Source organism: Exserohilum turcica (genome assembly GCF_000359705.1).
Source record: "Exserohilum turcica Et28A unplaced genomic scaffold SETTUscaffold_3, whole genome shotgun sequence".
In the NCBI taxonomy this organism is placed as follows: domain Eukaryota; kingdom Fungi; phylum Ascomycota; class Dothideomycetes; order Pleosporales; family Pleosporaceae; genus Exserohilum; species Exserohilum turcicum.
The window spans coordinates 965,383-984,918 of record NW_007360136.1 but is presented as its reverse complement, the minus strand read 5'-3'; the positions used below and the strand labels follow the sequence as shown (position 1 = coordinate 984,918).

At 54.5% G+C, this 19,536-nt stretch overlaps 6 protein-coding genes across 6 annotated transcripts; 4 read left to right on the top strand and 2 right to left on the bottom strand.

The window, feature by feature from the left end:
• The first annotated feature begins 364 nt into the window (after positions 1-364).
• Positions 365-8,278, top strand: SETTUDRAFT_41995 (uncharacterized protein). The gene is made up of 8 exons (XM_008028888.1): positions 365-639; positions 696-1,370; positions 1,431-2,346; positions 2,445-2,473; positions 2,501-4,179; positions 4,251-7,537; positions 7,594-7,689; positions 7,770-8,278. Exons 1-8 carry the CDS (start codon positions 529-531, stop codon positions 8,105-8,107), a joined length of 7,131 nt encoding a protein of 2,376 aa, XP_008027079.1. The 5' UTR covers positions 365-528; the 3' UTR covers positions 8,108-8,278.
• An 827-nt stretch (positions 8,279-9,105) lies between these two features.
• Positions 9,106-9,988, top strand: SETTUDRAFT_163606 (uncharacterized protein). The gene has a single exon (XM_008029123.1). The coding sequence runs from the start codon at positions 9,116-9,118 to the stop codon at positions 9,890-9,892; it is 777 nt and encodes a 258-aa protein (XP_008027314.1). The 5' UTR covers positions 9,106-9,115; the 3' UTR covers positions 9,893-9,988.
• Positions 9,989-10,592: 604 nt separating this feature from the next.
• On the top strand, positions 10,593-11,509 carry SETTUDRAFT_136808 (uncharacterized protein; the record flags this gene model as incomplete). Its single annotated transcript, XM_008029122.1, has 2 exons — positions 10,593-10,900; positions 11,017-11,509. The coding sequence occupies 2 exons, from the start codon at positions 10,593-10,595 to the stop codon at positions 11,507-11,509; spliced, it is 801 nt and encodes a 266-aa protein (XP_008027313.1).
• Positions 11,510-12,909: 1,400 nt separating this feature from the next.
• SETTUDRAFT_163605 (uncharacterized protein) lies at positions 12,910-14,338 on the top strand. Its single transcript, XM_008029121.1, has 2 exons — positions 12,910-12,997; positions 13,063-14,338. The coding sequence occupies exon 2, from the start codon at positions 13,203-13,205 to the stop codon at positions 14,148-14,150; it is 948 nt and encodes a 315-aa protein (XP_008027312.1). The 5' UTR covers positions 12,910-12,997; positions 13,063-13,202; the 3' UTR covers positions 14,151-14,338.
• Positions 14,339-15,281: 943 nt separating this feature from the next.
• Positions 15,282-15,985, bottom strand: SETTUDRAFT_163604 (uncharacterized protein). Its single transcript, XM_008029120.1, has 2 exons — positions 15,608-15,985; positions 15,282-15,437 (listed from the first exon to the last, which is right to left on the bottom strand). Exons 1-2 carry the CDS (start codon positions 15,782-15,784, stop codon positions 15,360-15,362), a joined length of 255 nt encoding a protein of 84 aa, XP_008027311.1. The 5' UTR covers positions 15,785-15,985; the 3' UTR covers positions 15,282-15,359.
• Positions 15,986-16,386: 401 nt separating this feature from the next.
• On the bottom strand, positions 16,387-19,288 carry SETTUDRAFT_136801 (uncharacterized protein; the record flags this gene model as incomplete). The annotated part of the gene is made up of 3 exons (XM_008029119.1): positions 16,387-17,549; positions 17,602-19,175; positions 19,270-19,288. The coding sequence occupies 3 exons, from the start codon at positions 19,286-19,288 to the stop codon at positions 16,725-16,727; spliced, it is 2,418 nt and encodes an 805-aa protein (XP_008027310.1). The 3' UTR covers positions 16,387-16,724.
• Between the last annotated feature and the right edge of the window lie 248 nt (positions 19,289-19,536).

The following is a 19,536-nucleotide window of genomic DNA, read 5'->3' as shown; positions in this document are numbered from 1 at the left end:
GTGGTGGTGGTGGTGCTGCTGCGCTGCTGCGCTGCGTGCTGTGTGCTGCAGGCAAAAGTCAGCCAGTGCAGCGCCCGGGCGGGCGTCGACTATGACGTCCTCCATCCGCCCAGCAGCGAACCAGCGGACGGGGGGGCAAGGCGCAAGGTTGCTGTTGCGGACCGCGCCCAAGCCCACGCTTCTGCCCACGCTTCTGCCCATGCCCATGTGGTGTGGCTGAAATACCATCAGTAAGCACTCCACCTGTCTGGCGACTCTCTCCCATACAGGCGCCCGCCGACGACAAGAGCACCACCACCCCTCGCTCGCCCCAGTCCCCCCAGTCCCCCCAGTCCCCCTCCCTCCCTCCCCCCCCGACCCGCTCCTCGATTGCGCCCTCGCCATGGCAGTCGCGCCCATCGCCCGCCTGTGAAAGCATCGCCCCATCTGCCCACAGCCTCCGCTCCACCCTGCCCACACATCCCACCCCGACAAGCATCGCAGAGCATGCCTTAGACCCGCAGAGGGCGCGACCATCACCAGCACACGATGCCGCCAGACGGCGAGTCCGGGCGGGCTGCGCGCTTTGCCCATATTCTTGTGCGGCTGCAGGAGCTGCCCAATTACGTCTGGGACCCGGAGATCGAGCCCTTCCATTCTGTGGGTGCCGGCCTCCCCATCTCGTCGGTCGCATCGAGAGCGCTAACCACGGGCAGTCGTACGACAACTGGCATTTCTTCGGCTACGAAAAGTCGCCCTCGAGGCACGAGCGACCCATCTCGCGGGGAAGGAGCGGCATCACCTCGCCAACCGCATCGCATTCGCCCGACTCGACGCGCCCGCCCTTCCACCGCAGCCACCGCAGCTCCGGCTCAGAGGCGAGCGCCTCGACGGTGCAAACACACCTCACAAACACCACCGCCAGAGCGCTGGCTCGCGACGGCCGCCCCGTCGTCTGCCGCGTGTCGCCACAAGCCTTGCGCCTAGAGCGCGAGTTCCACCTCTCCAAGCTCGTCGTCAAAGAGTCGGATCCCGAGTGCAAACACTTTGTCCGTCCAATTGAATTTGTTCGCCTGCCCGCAAAGCCTGGCGAGAGCCAGTTGGTCGCCAGCGTCTTCGAGGCCCCCGGCCCAAACTTCCTCCGCGATCTGGTCAATTTTGGGCCAAACTGGTACAACTTCCGCACCAACCCCAGCAGTGCCAACAGCATCGATACAGTGCGGCCCGATGCATTCCCCTCGAGCCAGGGCGTGCCTCTCCTCACCTTCCTCGACTTCGCCGTTGGGTCGGTCGAGTGTCTGGAAATCTTGCACCATGGCCATGAGATTGTGCACGGGGAAATCCGTGGCGATGCCTTCCACTTTGCCGAGTCGGGCGCCGTGAAGATGATTGTGAGTACTTCACGAACCCGCCCCCCCCCCCTTTGGACAACACTCACTGACTTGCTGCAGAACTTTGGCAGTGGGGCCCGCTCATTTGAGAATGGGCTCACAAGCGCCGGCTGGAGTACTTTGTCCAAGGAAACCGGAATTGAACTAAAGCTGGCCTTCATATCTCCCGAACAAACAGGTCGCATGCCCGCTGAGCCGGATACGCGGACCGACATTTACAGCCTTGGCATCCTCTTCTACACAATGCTATGCGGATACACTCCCTTTGACGGCAATACCGCACTCGACGTTATGCAAAATGTCATCAGCAAACGAATCCCCCCTGTTTCTTCAAGACGTCTTGACATCCCAGAGGCCCTCTCTGAAGTCATCCAGCGAATGACACAACGCAACATCGAAGACAGGTATCACTCCACCTCGGGACTCAAGTACGACCTCGCCCGCGTACGCGAGTTGCTCTGTGAAGGCGACGTGGAGGGATTAAAGGCATTCCAGGTCGGCTCAAAGGACATTAGCTGCTTTTTCAATCTCCCATTGAAGTTGATTGGGCGCGAAAGAGAGCGAAAGACAATCGTTGATGTACTCGAGCGAGTGGCGAAACACCGCCGAAATGGCGTCAAGAACTTGCACAGCATGAGTTCAGGCTCGTCCTATTCAGACCAGCGACTGGACTTGCAGTTTGATGATCTCGTTTCAGAGAGTACCAGCTCGAGGGGGTCTGAGAGCAGGCTGAACAGCATCTCGGCAGACGGACCTGTTTTTATGGAGGCGGCTCGATCAATACAGCAAGGCTCGCAAGATGGCTTCCCACACTCAGAAAGCTCCACAGCCGAGGGAAGCGTGGACAACCGACCCCAACTGCAGCTCTCTCATAGAGGGCGATCTAACAATAGCATCGAGAGCTCATTCATGCCTTCTCGCTCACATGAATCCAATGAGGGTTTGCGGACTCTGGCAAGTACACGGAAACTGAGGCGTAAGGCTCGCTGCGAGGCAAGTACAAACGGTATCATGCATCACCTGGGTCAAAGCTAACTCTTGTTAGGTATGTCAATTCTCTAACGTGCAATACAGATTCAGACGCTATTCACCCTTTCAACCAAGTGTGTGCATACTGATTTACGACGTAGGTAATAGCCATTGGCGGGGCCACTGGATTGGGCAAGTCTCGTTTGGTGCAGAGCATACAAAGCACAGCACGAAGTACCGGTTACTTTGCAATGGCCAAATTTGATCCTGCCAAGAAGGCGCCGTTCGACCCCATCCTCAGACTCATGTCTTCTTTTTTTAGGCAAATCTTTTCAGAGGCGGACGTCACTACTGAATTCCATCAACGAATACGCCATTACCTAAGAAATAGCGGTGTTTGGATGGTGCTGAGAAGTTACCTTGATCTGCCCGAGTGGCTCTTGAACACGAGCCATGCTCCCAAAACCCCCCAGCAAAAGGACCTGGACTTTATCAAGGATCGCCGTGCATCCTCTCCTGCTGTTCATTGTGGAAGTGCTGGACACACGGCAGAGGCCTGGCTACGAAGTGGAGGCGCTTCGAAATCGACCCGGTTTATGAATGTCTTCATCGACGTTCTACGACTCCTTGCAATGCACAAGCTCTGCACTTGGAGTCTGGAAGATGTCCAAAATGCCGACACCGAAAGTGCCGAGCTCATACATCACATCGTCCAAGCCAAAATACCCCTTGTTTTGATGTTCACGTATACCGACGAGGAGTCTTTGCCTCGGGAGCTCAGTCCCCTTTTACGAAACGCCACAAAGGTTCAGCTGCTGCCGTTTACCGAAGCTCAAACTGCAGAGTACGTAGCGGAAACTCTGCACCGAGACCATCAATACATACTCCCTTTGGTAGCTGTCATCCAGGAAAAGTCTCGGGGTAACCTGTTTTACATACGCGAGATCCTTGATACATGCTATAGGAAACGATGTGTCTTCTACGAGTGGCGGGAGAACAATTGGGTCTTTGACCTGGACAAGGTGTTCGAGGTGTTCGAAAGCCCAGAATACGGCTCTGCTGTCACGACTGATTTCATATCTCGACGCTTGACTGAGCTACCCTACGAGAGTAGAAAACTTCTTGCGTGGGCCTCCCTGTTGGGTGGCACATTCTCTTTTGAGCTCCTGAAGAAGCTCTTGAAGCCAACAGACGAGCAACCCGCCGGAGCTAGACTGCCAGTTTTTGATAAGAATGAATGTGCTGTCACGGCTCTCAATGAGGCGCTCAACGCGTACGTGCTGATGCCTGCCGAGCAAGACGCTCGATTTAGGTTCAGTCACGATAGATATATAGCCGCCGCCGCCAATGCCTTGGACAAGGAGTGGGATACCCAACTGATGCACTTCACCATCGCCAAAATGATCATTTCGGGAAAGGAGTATCTGGATGACACGGAGTCAAGCTCTAAAGCATTGTACATGCAGAGTCGCCACATATGCCTTGCTGCGGAATTGATCAAGTCCAAGGAATCGATACGAGCGCCATTCCGTGACATGCTTTACCAAGCAGGAGAGACGGCATGTGAGTCTGGCGCGAGATCAACAGGCATCTATTACTTTGCACACAGCCTCAAGCTATTGCAAGACGATCCATGGGACGAAAGCCAGCCAGATGTCTCTTATCAAGAGACACTGCAGTTGTTTGTTCGCTCGGCAGAATGCTATTGGCACCAAGGCATGTATGATGAGGCTCTTAGTCTGATCAAGACTACATTTCAGCATGCAAGAGATCCATGTGATATGGCTGGCTCATTCATCCTACAATCTCGTGTGTTCGCCATCCGTGGTGATAGCTTTGGGTACGTAACTTTGCTAGGCTCCTATGCATGCTGGCACTTTTGTTTTTAAATGGTTTACTAATCATATACAGAGCTCTCCAAGCCTTGAAAGACTGTCTGTCCTTGCTTGGATACCCCATCCCTTCTACGACATGGGAAGCATGTGATGCGCAATTCCAGCAGATTTACAGTGCGCTTCAAAAGATTGACAAGGACGAGCTGCTTAGTCGCCACTCGCCGAAAAATGATCGCGTCTTGATGACCGTCGGCCCTGTGTTCGTTGAACTCCTTAGCGCGGCATTCTGGTCGAACAGCTTGCTTTTCTATCAAGTAACGCTAATGCTGATCAAAGTGCACCTTGAAAAAGGCACCATGTCACAGATTGCGCTTTCATACGTGCACCTTGGCAGCATTGCAGGTGGGCGGTTCAACATGATGAGTTTCGCCGTGGATATGGGTGCCATGGCGAAACGTATCTTCCAGATGTTTCCGGAAGATTACTATACCTTGGGCAGAGGCCAGACCCTGCAGCCTGTATTCCTGGGCCACTTGGAAGGGCCCATAAATGATCTGATTCCCTCCCTAGAAGATGCTTTGCAAGCCACTCTGACTGCGGGGGACCGCATTCTGGCACTCTTAAACGTCGGTATCCAGGCCCATTTCAAAATGCTGGCCTCTCACGACGTTACTGAGTTGGAGGCTTGGATTGAGGAAACTCCTTTGGATATGAAACACTGGCGAAAAGATTTAAGAGGAGGCGTGTTCCTGATGGCCAGCCGCCAATACGCGAGGGCCCTCCAAGGCAAGACGGGGATATCCGACGCATCATCGATTTTGTCCGACCACGAACATAACGAAGCAGAGTATATCGAATTCCTTGAAAAGACTGCGAGCAACCCGAAACGCCCAAAGTCGATATACCTGGCTACCAAACTCCCGCTACTGGTACTGTTCGGGTTCAACTCGGATGCCGTCGCGCTTGGTGAGCTACTTATGCCCATGGTAACTAGCCTTTGGTGCGAACGTTCCAACTACTCGGTCCGATACTACTTGTCATTGGCATACATGGCCATTCTCCGAGAGGACCCTCAGAACACGCGAAGAGAGGAAATGCTTCGACATGTTCGCGACACGCTGAAACAGCTCGAGGCTTGTTGCACAATCACTGACGTCAACTATCGAAGTTGGGTGAACATGCTCACTGCCGTACTAGCCGATATCAACTCTGACCATCCAACTGCGCTGCAATACTACGAAGCCGTGCTAGAACACAGCGAGTGCCACAACTTTACTCTAGACGAAGCATTGGGTCTGGAGCTCTACGCCGATTGGCTTGTGCGAAAAAAGGCCTATAGAGCAGCTCGGCACACGGTCAAGGACTGCATTGCCACATATAGGCGCATGTCAGCGTTTGGCAAGGCAAATCACTTTGCAAGCAAACACGAGTCCCTCCTCCGGCATGCTACCTCACTCACTGCACAAGATGCTGCTGTCCAGACGTCGATCATAGACACAACCAACACTCCATTTAGGCTCGAGCAGAACGACCTGGGGCCGGAAACTGCGGTTGATCGAACGCAGAACTGGATCATTCCCGAAGGCGCTCGTCGTCAGGAGTCAGCCCAGGGTCTGCAGAATGGGCTGTCGGCCGTAGGTCTTGACATGTTGGATCTTTCGTCTATCCTTGAGTCGAGCCAGGTTCTCTCTAGCGAACTAGTGGTGGACAAACTCATGGCCAAGATGAGCTCTATCCTGCTGGAATCCACCGGAGGAACACTTTGCGGCATTGTCATTGAAGACTCGCAGATTGAGTGGTCCATTGCATGCGTGGCCACCAACGAGCCCAACAACGACAGCGGATTCAAATCCGGTGTCACATCGTTTCCTGCGAGTCAGCCTCTGGACACTGTTGACGATTTTGTCGCCCGCCAAGTGACGCTCTACACCTTACGCTTCCGTGAAACAGTCTTTGTTCAGAATCTGCTAGAAGACGACCGCTTCTCCAACGTGTCGGACTCTTACCTCCAACGCAACCCTGAAGGCAAGGCGGTCATTTGCATCCCGATTGTTCACAGCGATCACCTGCTGGGATCGATTTACGTCGAAGGACCGCCCAACTCGTTCACGGAGCGAAACACGCAGGTTCTTCGGTTGCTGGTCAATCAGATATCCATTTCGCTGGCCAATGCACTGCTATTCAAGGAAATAGAGAGGGTTTCGGCGAGCAACGAGGCAATGCTCGAGATGCAAAAACGTGCCTTGGCGCAGGCGCGAGCGGCGGAGATCAAAGCAAAGGAAGCCGAGGCGAATGCTATCCGCAACATGCGATTGAAGGAGGAGGCAGCCAAAGCCAAGAGCCTCTTTCTGGCCAATGTTTCGCACGAGCTACGAACGCCGTTGAACGGAGTGATTGGAATGTCGGAGCTATTGAAAGCATCGCCCCTGAATCCGGAGCAGTCGGAATACGCTGACTCGATTCGCGTCTGTGCAGACACACTGCTTTCCATCATCAATGATCTGCTAGACTACTCCAAGCTGGAGGCTGGAAAGATGAACGTTATGGAGATGCCCATATCGCTCAACGAGACCATTGCCGAGGTTGTTCGGGCTCTTGCGTACACGAATGCGGAGCGTGGGCTCAAAACAATTGAGCAGCTGGACCTAGACCCGGAGATGCTAGTCATGGGCGACCCTGTGCGGCTGCACCAGATCCTGATGAACCTACTGTCGAATAGCTACAAGTTTACGCCAAGAGGGTCGGTGACTGTTCGCGCAGTGGTGGACCAGGAGACGGACGAGTGGGCAGACGTAACATGCAGTGTGATTGATACTGGAATCGGGATTCCAGACGAACAAAAGCAAAAACTGTTCCTTCCCTTTTCACAAATAGAGTCGAGCTCTGCGCGGAGCTACGGTGGCACGGGCCTTGGGCTCAGCATCTGTAAAGCTCTGATAGAAAATGTCATGCATGGGACGGTTCGCCTCGAGAGCCAGCCGGGCAAGGGCACGACGGTGACTTTCTCGCTACGGTTCAAAAAGGTGCCCAAGACGCAGGCGGGCAATCAGCAGCAGAGGAGCAGAGAGCCGGACCCCATGGCGCGGTTCTCTAGTCAGGAGAACAATGGTCATGAGCACGCATCGGGGGCTTGCATTGATCTGTCGACCATCCTGCGGCGGGACCTGCGAGTGTGCATTGCCGAAGACAACCTGATCAACCAGCGCATCGCCATCAGCTTTGTGCAGAAGCTGGGGTTCAAGTGCGATGCCTATCTCGACGGGTTCAAGACGATTGATGCTCTGGAGCGTGCATCGGAGAACGGGCGGCCGTTCCATCTTGTGCTGATGGATGTGCAAATGCCACATTGTGACGGTTACGAAGGTAAAACCGCCCCTGGACACGAGGCGTTTGGCGGGCAGGCTGCTGACTACTTGAAGCGACGAGGCTTATCCGGAAGCACCCCAATCCGGAGATAAGAAATGTGCTCATTATCGCCATGACGGCGTCGGCGATTCAGGGCGACCGTGAAAAGTGTAAGTACTATGGTACATAGGCGGGCTTGTGTGCCGGGGGATTGCTCGGGTGCGAGGGCGAGGGCTGACTTTTTGCCAAGGCATTGAAAGCGGCATGAACAACTACCTGGCCAAACCGGTGCGGGCGCAGACACTCAAGGCGCTGCTCGAGTCGTATCTCAACAAGAGCAATGAGGCTCAAGAGATCCCGAACCTGGCCATCGAGGCAAAGAAGATGGTCAAGGAGGCGCTGAGCGAGGCTGAGACGCTTCCCAAGGTCACGGGGGGCAGTGAGGAGGGGAGGAGGAATAAGGATGCGGGGGCAGAAAATGGCGCGGCTGAGGCAAAGAAGACGGGCCGGCCGCCGAGCATGCGCATGTCGACGACTCAGCACATTTTGCCGAATGGGAAGACGGAGGCTGTGCCGCCTTGGAGCTAGAAGAGACTGTTTGCATCTGGGGGGGGGATGGTAGGTGGGAGTAGGGTGGTGGATGGTGTTGTCTTGTTGACAGGTAGTTTTCTAGGCTGGTGGTGGTACGGTGGGTGCATTGCCAGGCGTTTTGTGCACAGACAAGGGCGTTTTGAGTACAGGATGCATTTCTACTTGGCCAGCTAGGTGTTGGAAGCGCTCCGAAACGGTCAATTATTCAGACACACACACACGAGTCTATGCAGGCGGATTTGGCCGTGCGCGGTACGGGGTAGTGTCGATGGGCGTCTGGGGTCGGGGGCAGGCATGCATGCATGCATGGTGGCAAGCCAAAGGCAGGCGGCTCGCGGTGGTTGAGGGGGTCACGTGAGCAACGCGTCAGCGCCGGCACCGCCCTGTACATGTACGCAGCGTGTGCAGTGAGAGGCTGCGGTGGCCGAGCAGGCAGGCCAGGGCGGCGGGGGCGCTAGGCGGGGACGCTAAGGCCCAAAGCGGGTGGGCGGCTCCACTGGCAGGCGTGCCGCATGATGCGGCAGCGTGCGGCGCAGTGACTCAACCACACTGCGTCTCAGAAGTGGCTCATGGAAGCGTGGCTCAAACGACAGGGTGGCTTAGTTGCCAACGAACAGTGCGGGCGACTGCGCTCCTGCGACCGACGCCGCAACGCTGGCGTACAAAGGACCTGTCAACCAGGGCATAAGCTTTCGAGGAGCCCGGCTGCTTATTTGAGAGAGGGAGAAAAAAAAAGGGGATTGCGTCACGCTCGGCTCCCGGCTTGTGCGCAGGTCAATCACTGGCTAGCCGGCCTGCATCTGTCGGCTGACTGGCCTTTTGCTGGTGTTTCTTTCCTTCTTTCCTCGTGTTTCTCTTCCCTGTTGAGCTGGTCTGCCCCAGTGTGAACAGCAAGCCGCGGCTCTCTCTCTCCCTTTTTGACCCTATAGCTCCCGTCTGTCTCTACACACACACACACACATACACACACACACACACCCATACGCACACCCATACGCACTCACCATGACGACCATTTCACAACCCAAGCGCCACACCGTCTACTCGCACAGCTCGAGTGGGAGTCGGCCCTCTCTCCGCTCGTTTTCAGCATGCTCAGTCCGGTCGGTTAAGCCGTATCCCCAGGTCTTCCAGGGCACCGATGCCGTGCCTCAGAACCAACGGGTGGCTCTCCAACGAGTCATCGACACGCACCAGGCCCTCGAGCTCAAGTACGAACACGAACCGCTGTCGACACCAACAAGCACGACGAGCGGACGGCCCATGTCTTCGTCGTCGTCGATGATGTCGAGTGAAGCGTTTGCGTCCGACTTCAGCGACATTGGTCTTCCGCAGGTCGAAGTGCGGGCTTTCCGCTACCTGCTCCGGCTCTGGGATCCCAACTCGTACCCCGCAGATGACGAGTTTGATGCGGCCATTGCAGCGCGGCGGGGGCAGTTTGAAGAGCAGGCCATCAAGCACTTTATGACGCGCGTAGCGCTCTGGCACAGCGACGAAAAAGCCGGCGAGGGCATGACACGCAGCATCTTCTTCTTCCGGCGGCGGGCCAAGAGCATCCGGGAGACGCTGAGTGCGACGGGCGACGAGGCTGCCAAGGACGACGGCAGCAACGACGGGCTGAAGAAGGTCACGACGCGGGAAGGGCTGGCGCAGCTCGTGTGGACGCTGCTGCAGGACCGGAGTCTGCTGCAGGAATCGGGGCTCAGGCAACGGTGTATGGATGCACTCAAGGACATGTACCATGTGACTTTTACAAAAGAGGGGGGAACACTTGCAATGTGAAGTTAACCCAAATCTGTTCTTATTTTTTTTCTTATTTTCTTTCTTTCTTTCTTTCTTTCTTTCTTTCTTTCTTTCTTTCTTTCTTTCTTTCTTTCTTCCACTTTTCTCTTCATTTCTTTCTCTTAGCGTGTTATTTTTTTGGGGGGGGGGTGTTAACGGAGTAGGGGTAGGGCTTTGGCTAAGGATAGGTAAACTGCTTCGATAATATTATCGGATCTTCTGTAAGTTTGAATACATACAGAGAGAGAGAGAGAATTACACATAGGGAGGCCAAGGAAGGGGAAAGGGGAAATTGCAACCTGGCCTAAAATTAAAACAAAAGTTTCAAGGAGATGTGTTTTGTTTGAGAGGGATAACGTGAGTCTTACCATATGTGCGGTTTTTCCTCAGCCACCCCTTTGCATGGGCCAATCTGTCAGATTACTTATTGGCCAGAGTAAGTAGGTGTTGGAGAGATGGAGAGGAAGATGCTCACTCAAGCCCCCCTGTCGGTTCCCAATGCCAATTTCCCCCCCCCCTCTCTCGTACCCACATGACTTCAGTGCAGTGGCAGCGCCAGCGCCAGCGTCGATCATCTAGTGCGCGGGATGCATGAGGTTCTCACCAGTCTCCGACAACCCCTCCAAGGCGGCGCGCGTGAGCAAGCGACTTCTGCCAAGACAGGCACACATACGAAACGCAAGGAAACACAGCGGGGAAGATGCCGTTGCTGGACGTCGGATATAAACGAATTCACTATGTCGAGTGGAGGCCCGCAGGAGAGCAGCCGGCGCGCGAGACGTTCGTCCTGATGCACGGGCTGGGCTCGTCGCAGAACTACTACTACGCCGTGTGCCAGAGGCTCGTGGCCAGCGGGTTCCGATGCATCGCCTTTGACAACACGGGTGCCGGGCGCTCGCCGTACACGGGGATTGAGCAGAGCGTCGAGGCGCTGGGCGGGGATGTCATTGGTGTCATGGATGCGCTCGGGGTGCAAAAGGCGGTTTTTGTCGGGCACAGCATGGGCGGGTGAGTTTCATTTTTTTTACTTGAAAATTTTCTTCTTGTTCAACGCACATGGCCAAGAAAAAAAGGAGAAAAGAAAAAAAGAAAAAAAGAAAAAAAGACTGATTTGCATGTACTAGTATTGTAGGCGCGCATCTGGCTGCAGAGCGCAGCGAGCGCATGGTTGCGGCGGTGCTCATCGGCCCCGTGTATCCCAACGGCGGGCTGGCAGGCGTGTTTGAAAAGCGCATGGCGACGGTTGAGGCGCACGGGATGCAGGCTTTGGCCGACAGCATTCCGCAGGCGGCGGTGGGGAAAAACGCATCGCTGCTTGCTCAAGCCATGATGCGCGAGCTGCTGCTGGCACAGGACCCGGCGGGCTACGTATCCAATTGCCGGGTCATCGTCAATGCAGCGGTGCCGGCGTACAGCAGCATCCGCGTGCCTGTCCTCATCCTCGCGGGCGACGAGGACAAGAGCGCGCCGGTCGAGGACTGCCGCAAGATGTTTGGCGAGCTTGGGTGCAGTGACAAGAAGATGCAGGTTCTGGCGGGCGTGGGGCACTGGCACTGTCTCGAGGCGGCTGACGAGGTGGCGAGGTTGATTGAGGCGTTTTACCACGAGATACAGTAACGGCAGCACATGCAGTACAGCAATACCCACACGTACATGCACACCGAACGATGCACGATCCATGCGTTACTGCAACAGAAGGGGGGGGAGGGGGGGGCCCAGGAACTGGGGAAGAAGAAAAAGATATATATTGATGTGGTATCGGCGTGACGAGCACGAGTCAAGCAGCAAACTTACCGCTTCTTTGTTGCAGCATCAGTGTGCGTGTGCTCGTCGAGGCATCGGAGGGGGGGGGGGGGATTCGTGAAGAGCACACGCACACGCACACGCACACGCACACGCACACGCACACGCACACGCACACGCACACGCACACGCACACGCACACGCACACGCACACGTGCAAAGGCGACGGGCCAGCAGACCGCATATGCACATGGATGCATGCATGCAGCAACTCATGTAGTAACAGCCAAGTACAGTAGTGGCCGTGCTAACAGGACCCCGACATGGTCGACTGGCGGCCGCATTTCCACAGCGCGTAGGCGTGCCTATACTTGGTTAGTTACGTATGTCCCGCGACTGTGGGTTTGGCTTCGCTGCGTGCCATGCACAAGCAGCCAGCAAAAGGGCCTCCACCACGCCAGGAAGCGCGTACAGTACGCTTGTCTGAGTCGAGTCGAGCGCGTACATCAATCCATCCATCCATCCATCCATCCATGGCTCTTGGCCCCGTGCCGCTGGTGTGCCGCGCTCGCTGTTGATTCGGTCCTTCCCGCCGCCCATGCTGGCACGGGAAACGAGGCTGCCATTCGACGTCCCCAAAGCCCTTGCTGCTCTGTCACACGCCCCTGGCGGGATCGTCTGCCCTCGTTATCGCCCGTGTGCCACATCATTCACTATCTCTCTCTCTCTCTCTTTCACATGCCTGTCTTCTTCTTCCAAGTACTTCTTCTTCTTCTTCCCTTTTCTTTTGCCCTGCCACCCCCCCTGCGTGCGACTTAGCCTGTGACATATTTAGTGCGCCTGTCATGCTCCCCTTCTCAAACGCACGGAAACTAGCCGTCGGCCTCCACTCTCCAGTTTTTTTTTAAATCGCGCCGCTAAGTCTTTTCCAAATCACTTGGCTTAGCCCCTCGGATACCCTCATCTTGTCAGGCGGTGAGGTTGAAGCTTTTGGCCTAGGTGTACAGCCCGCCCACGCGCTCGGCTCAGGCCCCGTCTAAGCTCTCTTGCACGCCGTTTGGTCGCTCTGCCACGGCGCGTGGGCACGCCAACGGCTGGCGATCGACGCCTGCATCCTCTGGCCCCGGGTTGGCTATAAACTAATAGTCCTAGCCTCCCTCTCTCTGTGCCTACTCTGATCGCGTCGCTTGATTCCATCAAGTCTCTCGAGGCCGGCCCCCGCGCTGCGTCACTTGATCGACCCGCCCACGCCTTCGATTCTCCCCCTGCCTCTCTTGCTTGCCCGTCCTTTGTGTCTGTCCGAGGCATCCATCTCATCAACATAGCTCTGTTCGTCTCGGCGTGTGTTGGCACTGGCTGCTGGTATGCCCATTATTTTACCCCTTGAGCACAGGTCGTGGCTATTGCCATGCTAACTACCAATGCAGACGAGTACCGAAATTATCAACCACTAGGTTGACATTGACGGAACCATATCACCTCCTCTGGGCCTTCCAGCCCTCGTCTACGTCACTGTCGTTTTCTCGATTTTTATTTTATTCAAATCACTCCCTTCTATGGATCAGCAATGGATCGAATAGACAGTGCATGCGCTGCATCCTCGTCGCCTTCAAACATGGCCAACCAAGAATCCCTGCCGCTTCACAGGAGCAAGAGCACATCGACTCGCCAACCCGCATCTAAAACATCGGCCGTTGGATCTTCATCCGCCCTGCACCTCGCCCACATGGACCACCGACGTCCCGTATCAGAACACCGCTCACGCCCACTCCGCCAGCAATCCACCACGTCGTCAGAAAACTCGACCAACCGATCCAAAAGCCGAGGCGGCCATGGCTCCAAACCCTCGTCGCGCCGCACCTCGTGCACCATTGTAGATCCCTCGAGGCCAGCGCGTCACTACCGCATCAAGAGTTTCCAAACCCCGTCTGCCGCGCCCCCGACACACGACATTGACGATGTGCTCGCCCTCCACTTCCGCAGCTGCAGCATCTTCACCAACCCCTCGTACCACGCCAGCTCGGCGCTGCCCTCGCCCACGCTCTCGCAATCCGACGCGCCACCCTACTATCCCACCACCGCCACGCGCTTCAGCACCGACGACTCTCTGCGCGTCGTCCAGGAATGCCCCCCCACTGCCGACCCCCCAACCACCCAAAAGACAAACACCACCATGCACTGGACCTCGCCCTGCACCCGCAAACGCGAATACGAACGCATCGACAAGGCAAATAGCGGCCTGCGCGGCTTCCTCCGCAAAATCACGCCGAGCTCTCTTTCGGGTCCACACGAATCTTTCTACAACGACAAGATTCAGAATCACTCGGATGCTGGCTCCGTGCGTCGCTATCGCATTTCCACCGATCGTCTTGCTGTGCATCATGGCGCCATGGAGGAAAAACAAGATGGAGAGACCAACAATCATGACAATCATAATAACAATAGACCGCGCACGAGTCCTGTCCCCAGACCGGCGAGTAGTAGGAGGAAGAAGAAGAAGTGGATTTGTTTCTGAATCTGCTTTTGAGAAGCTCAGGGCTGGAAACTACCATGATGATGATGATGACGAGGAAGAGTCGACGCCATATTGACTTGTTCCCCACGCCTCGGCTCGGCTCGACTCGACTCGGCTGCACATACCACCACTATTCATCCATCCATCCATCCATCCATCCACGCATATCGATACAGCACGTGCGTGCCGGAACCTATTGTTTCCTTTTCTTTTTTTCTTTTTTGTCTTTTAGACCCGATAACGCGGCTATGAACATGTTCCTCAGTTAGTACATGTCTCTTCTTTTTTCTTCTTCTTCTTCTTCTTCTTTTTTTCTCTAATTTCTTCTTATATTCCTTTTTTTCTCCCTCTTATCCATCTAATCCATCCAATCCATCCATATACATACATACAGGCGTTCATCAGCTGCTGGCTGGGGGGAGGGGGGGTCCCTCAAATTGAGATAAGGGGAGCCGGTGGGTGGGGAAGTGGCGTTTATTGATTTTCTTGTTTCTTTTGGGCCGACTGACGGACTTGTTATTGACGATACCCACGGCATTTAGTTTTTTTTTTATTCTGGAGCAAAGGATGTACATGCGAAAGTGTGTTTATCTGTTTATCTGGGGGTTTTTTGAGCGTGGGGGAGAGAAAGAGAGAGGGGAGAGAAAGAGAGTAAGAAAGGAGAGGAGAGGAACAGAGTTAATGCATTATACCATACCACACATATATACATCTCCATCTACATCTATATATATATACATATATCCTAGTCCATCGCCCTACAATACATGGACTAGAAAATAGCCACTTTGTAATTTCCATCTTCTTCATCCTTGAAGTTTGCTTTCTTCACATCTACATCTACATCTACATGTGCGTGCAGCATATAATCCATCGTCGTGTATTCAAGTGGGCACCATGCTGTACAAAGCAGATAGATATACACACACATAGAGAGAGAGAGAGAGAGAGAGAGTGTGTGTGTGTGTGTGTGAGAGAGAGAGAGAGAGAGAGAAAGAGAGTGAGAGAGAGAGAGAGTGTGTGTGTGTGAGAGAGAGAGAGCGAATCAAACAATCATGTATTTCCCCATATACATGTCGAATCTAGAATGCAGAATCCAGAATCCCAGCGAGGGGGAGGGGGGGGGAAATAAAACATCATATTATCATCATTATTCCATCTACAGTACGTCTATGTAACAGCAGCAGCAGCAGCAGTCTACAACTACAACTACAACTTTGCCTCTTCCTTTACACTCCCAATCTTGAGCTTTGCGCCGTAACGCTTGAGGACGTTTTCGTTGTGATACTACAAACAATTCACACATGTACGAGTTAGCTTGAGTACTTGTATCCTTCTTCTTCTTCTTCTACATCATCACACCCCCCCCCCCATGTACATGCACATGCACATGCACATGCACCCTCCCAAACCGCACGGGGAATTCAAAAAAAAAAGGAAATGGGGAAATTCTTTACCTTCCAAAACTGCTTACTCGCATCCTTGCCTCCTACTCTCTTCAGGATCTTGGCGCCGCCGGGATGCTCGTCGACAAAGGAATCCAGCTTGTACACGTCGCTGTCGATGATGATGTAGAGGCCTTTTTCGACCGTGTTGTGCTCGGCGACTTGGGCGGCGGTGAGGGATTCGCTCATTTTGGGCGTTGTCGTCGTCGTCGTTCGTCGTTGTCGTCGTTGTCGTTCGTCGTGGTTGTCGTTGTCGTGATGAGTCTGAGGTAAGTAGAGGTTCGGGAGGGCGCGCGCGCGTCCGTGTGTATGTAAGTATGTATGTGATGCGACGATAGCTACGACACGGAAACAAAAAATCACCACTGCATCCAACTCCGTGTATAGGCGTATATATGGCTGCAGCGAAAGTGGAGGAAGGAAACAAAGGCTTGCCGCCCCGAGGTTGCGGCGTGGGCGGTCTGACATGGACATGCCGAGGTTGCGTCGCGCCGCCGAGTGGGTACTGTTACTTACTGGGGAAAAAGTCGAGTAAGCCATTTCGACGGCGCTGTGATTGGTTGGATTTCTAACCGTGTATGAATGAATGGATGGATGGATGGATTTAGTTGTTATCTTTGAAAGATGCAGCTGGTTAATTGTGTCGGGTTAGTAGTTTTCTTCTGGTAAACGTCTTGGAATGGATGGATTTGCTTGATGCGACTGAGAGACTGTCTTTATTGTCCTTGCACTTGCACGTCAATCTACAACCAACACATCATCTCCAATGCAAAATAACACATCCATTCAATCATTCCATGATGCATTGCTAAAAGTCATGCAAGGTGAATCATAATGGGTTCAACCCGCTCACATGACGTGGAGAATGTCCTGCTCACATGACATGGAGACCGTCCTACTCACATGACGTGGAAAACATTCTGCTCACGACGTGAACTCCTACTCCAACATGATCAAAGCCTGAGAGCGACGAAATAGCCAAACGCCAACGCCATCTCCAACGCCATCGCCATCGCCATCGCCATCGCCATCGCCATCATCATTCCCCACGGGTCGACTCATTGCAATCACTCCCGATTTGCATCTCGTAAAAAGTCACGTTCCTACCACCCCGCACCCACCGCAAATCCTAGTAAGGACTGTTGACAATGTCGTTCCGGCCGAGGTAGCTTCCACGCACCCCACTCCTCCTGCCACCACCAACAAAGCTTGGTGTCGCGATACTTTCCCGAGTTGGCCGCTGCAGCGCCCTTCTCGCAACCATGTCCACTTCATTGGGTAGCGCGACAATCAAGTTCTTATCGGAGCCAAACTTGAAGTTATCAGCCTTGACCTCTTCGGCATAGCGCTTGATGCTGTAGGGATCTTTGCGGTTAGCAAGAACCTTCTTCAGACTCCAGGTGACAATGAAGGGACCAGTAGCAGTGATAATTGTGGTTTCCTTGTCTTCGAGACCGGTATTGAAGCGTGCAGTGGTAAACGAGATTGGGGCTTTGGTCTCGTGTTGGAACTGCGCGACATGGGCGGGCGTAAGGGCGAGCCGGCGGGGTTGTGGTTTGTCATCTTTGGCGAATGACTTTTCAAATCCAAGTTTACCGTCATTCTTGCCGCCTTTTTGAAGTGCGTCAATGAGGAGAAGGTAGGTTCGCGTAGTGGCAAGCACCCAGCGGCCGTCTGCCGAGACGTCCATGCCAATGATGGGGTCGCCTAGCGCGGGGATCAGAGTCTTTGCGTTGATACCCAGTCTGTCAAACAGACGAATGTCTCCCTTCTCCGAAGCCACGGCGATGTGACCCTTTTCAGTGGTTGCAGCAGCGGAAAAGGCATTCTTGGTAGCATATTGTTTGAGCTGGTCATCGACAAGCTTGTTGCCAGACAGGCGAGGATCTATGCGGTAGAGGGCATTGCCTGAGAGACCCAAGAAAGTCTGTTCGCCGCTCATTTGAGCAAATTTCTGTGTACTGTCAGCCCAAGATACACCACTGCAAGATAGCGACTGTACGTACATTCTCTGGTGCAAAGACCTTGACTGGAATGTCGTCGTGTACCTTCCATTCGTCCACAACAGTGCCAGTCTCCAGATCCATCCGGTAAAGGTTGTTGGGGTTCTCCAAGTTTTGCAGAATCATATCCCGATCCTGCTGGTGAAGCATGACCTTGTTGGGGTTGAAAGCCTTGCCCTTTGGAGTCTTGATGTTTGAAATGGTGGTGGAAAATTGTAGTTGGTTGTCGGCAGTGTGCTTGAAGACACCAATCTTGTCACCACGCACAACAAACGATCTGTCGTGTTTGTAGCCAACAGCCAGCTGCGAGTTCTCGTCTCCGTCCTTGGGGCGGGTCTCGACATCGTCTTCAGACTCGTCTGAATCGTAGTGCTCGCTGCGTTGGTCATTAATCTCCTCTTCTTCCTCTTCTTCTTCCTCCTCCTCCTCCTCCTGCTCTTCTTCTGGCACATCCTCCATGGTCATGTCCTGGAATGCTTCCAGAACGTACTCGCGGTCCGTATCCTTTGCTTTGCCCCATTTCGTCTTGTTCAGGTGTTCCCAGAGTGCCTGCATGACACCCTGTTGCATGTTCTCCAGCTCTTCCTGTTCGTTGAATTTCAGAAGCCATGAGTATGCGGAGCCGTCTTCCAGGTAGTGATTGAAGATAAAAGACTTGTATTCGTAGTTGAAAACTGGGTTGATGTCCTCCACAATGGGCTGTCCAAGCCACTCGCGCTCCTCGCCCACAATGTGTAACCAGTAGTCCCAGTCGCCGATTTCAGTCACCGTAACGTTGACCTTGGCATCTTGCCTGATAAAGGTGCCCGACGGGAAGTCGAAGAGGTGGAGCTCAGCATCTCCCTCAACCAGCGTCTCAAGGGCCTGTGGCTGCGCGGCAGATGGTGGCGCGGCAGTAGCCTCTTCGTGCTCTGGGACAGCGCCCTTTCCAGCAGCCTTCTTCGCCATTGTCTCCTTTGTAGTGTTGGGAAATAGGTCTTGGGTGGTTGGGAGCTCGATGGGCTTGACGAACGTAGTTGAGCTTGTGGGGCTGACGATGGGACTTGCGTCGGGAATGGGCTCTTCGTAGTAAGCGAGGGCAGCGAGATCGTCTTCGGTCGCGTGGACGTGGCTCCGCCTGAACTTCCTCTCGTACTGGCACTGCAGGGCCACGCGCTCAAAGAGATCAGCGGTCTCGGGCTTGACTGACGGGTCGCACACAAACTCCCAGAGGTCGTCGATGTCGCCGCTCAGGTCGCGCCAGGCAAAGATCTTCTCGCCGGTGGAGCGGACGTCGTCGCGAAACTGCAGGTCCTCGTCAAGCAGAAATGTCTTCTCGTCCTTGTCTCCTGCTAGCGCACCCAGCGCCGCGTCCTCGTCCTCGTCTGCAAGCAGGTCCTCCTCGCCCTCCTCGTATGCGCGCTGGACGACAAGCTGGTACTGGAACTCCTGTCCCGTGCGGCGGATGGTGGCTGCGGCGTCTTTGAAAATGAGCTCGGAATAGCCCTTGACAGAGCGGGGGCGGACAATGTAGAGCTGGCCCTGGGGGATTTCGACAATCGTCTCTTTTGAGTTATCGCCAAAGACAAGTTTACCCACTGGTGGCGGCACAGGTTAGTGTCGTTACGGCAACGGCGGGGGAGGGGTATTCGCAGGGAGCGGGCTGAGACAAGCAAACAAAGCGGCACTCACGGTTCCGGAGCATAAACATGGCGAGAGCGCGTGTGCGGCTGTGGGACGACGGGGGAGTCGTTAGGAGAACTCTAGGAAGAGTGCGCGTCAAGGCCCATCCGCGAGGAAGCTATCGGCTCTGACTACAAGGCAGAGACGTGCAATCGTGACGGCGGCAAGGGTCCTGCACCCAGTCTCTCGCTTAAGCAACGTCATGCTAGCCTGCCCCTAGCACAACCAGACGTCGCAACCACATGCAAATCTTGGCATGCATGCAGTGAGAGTACT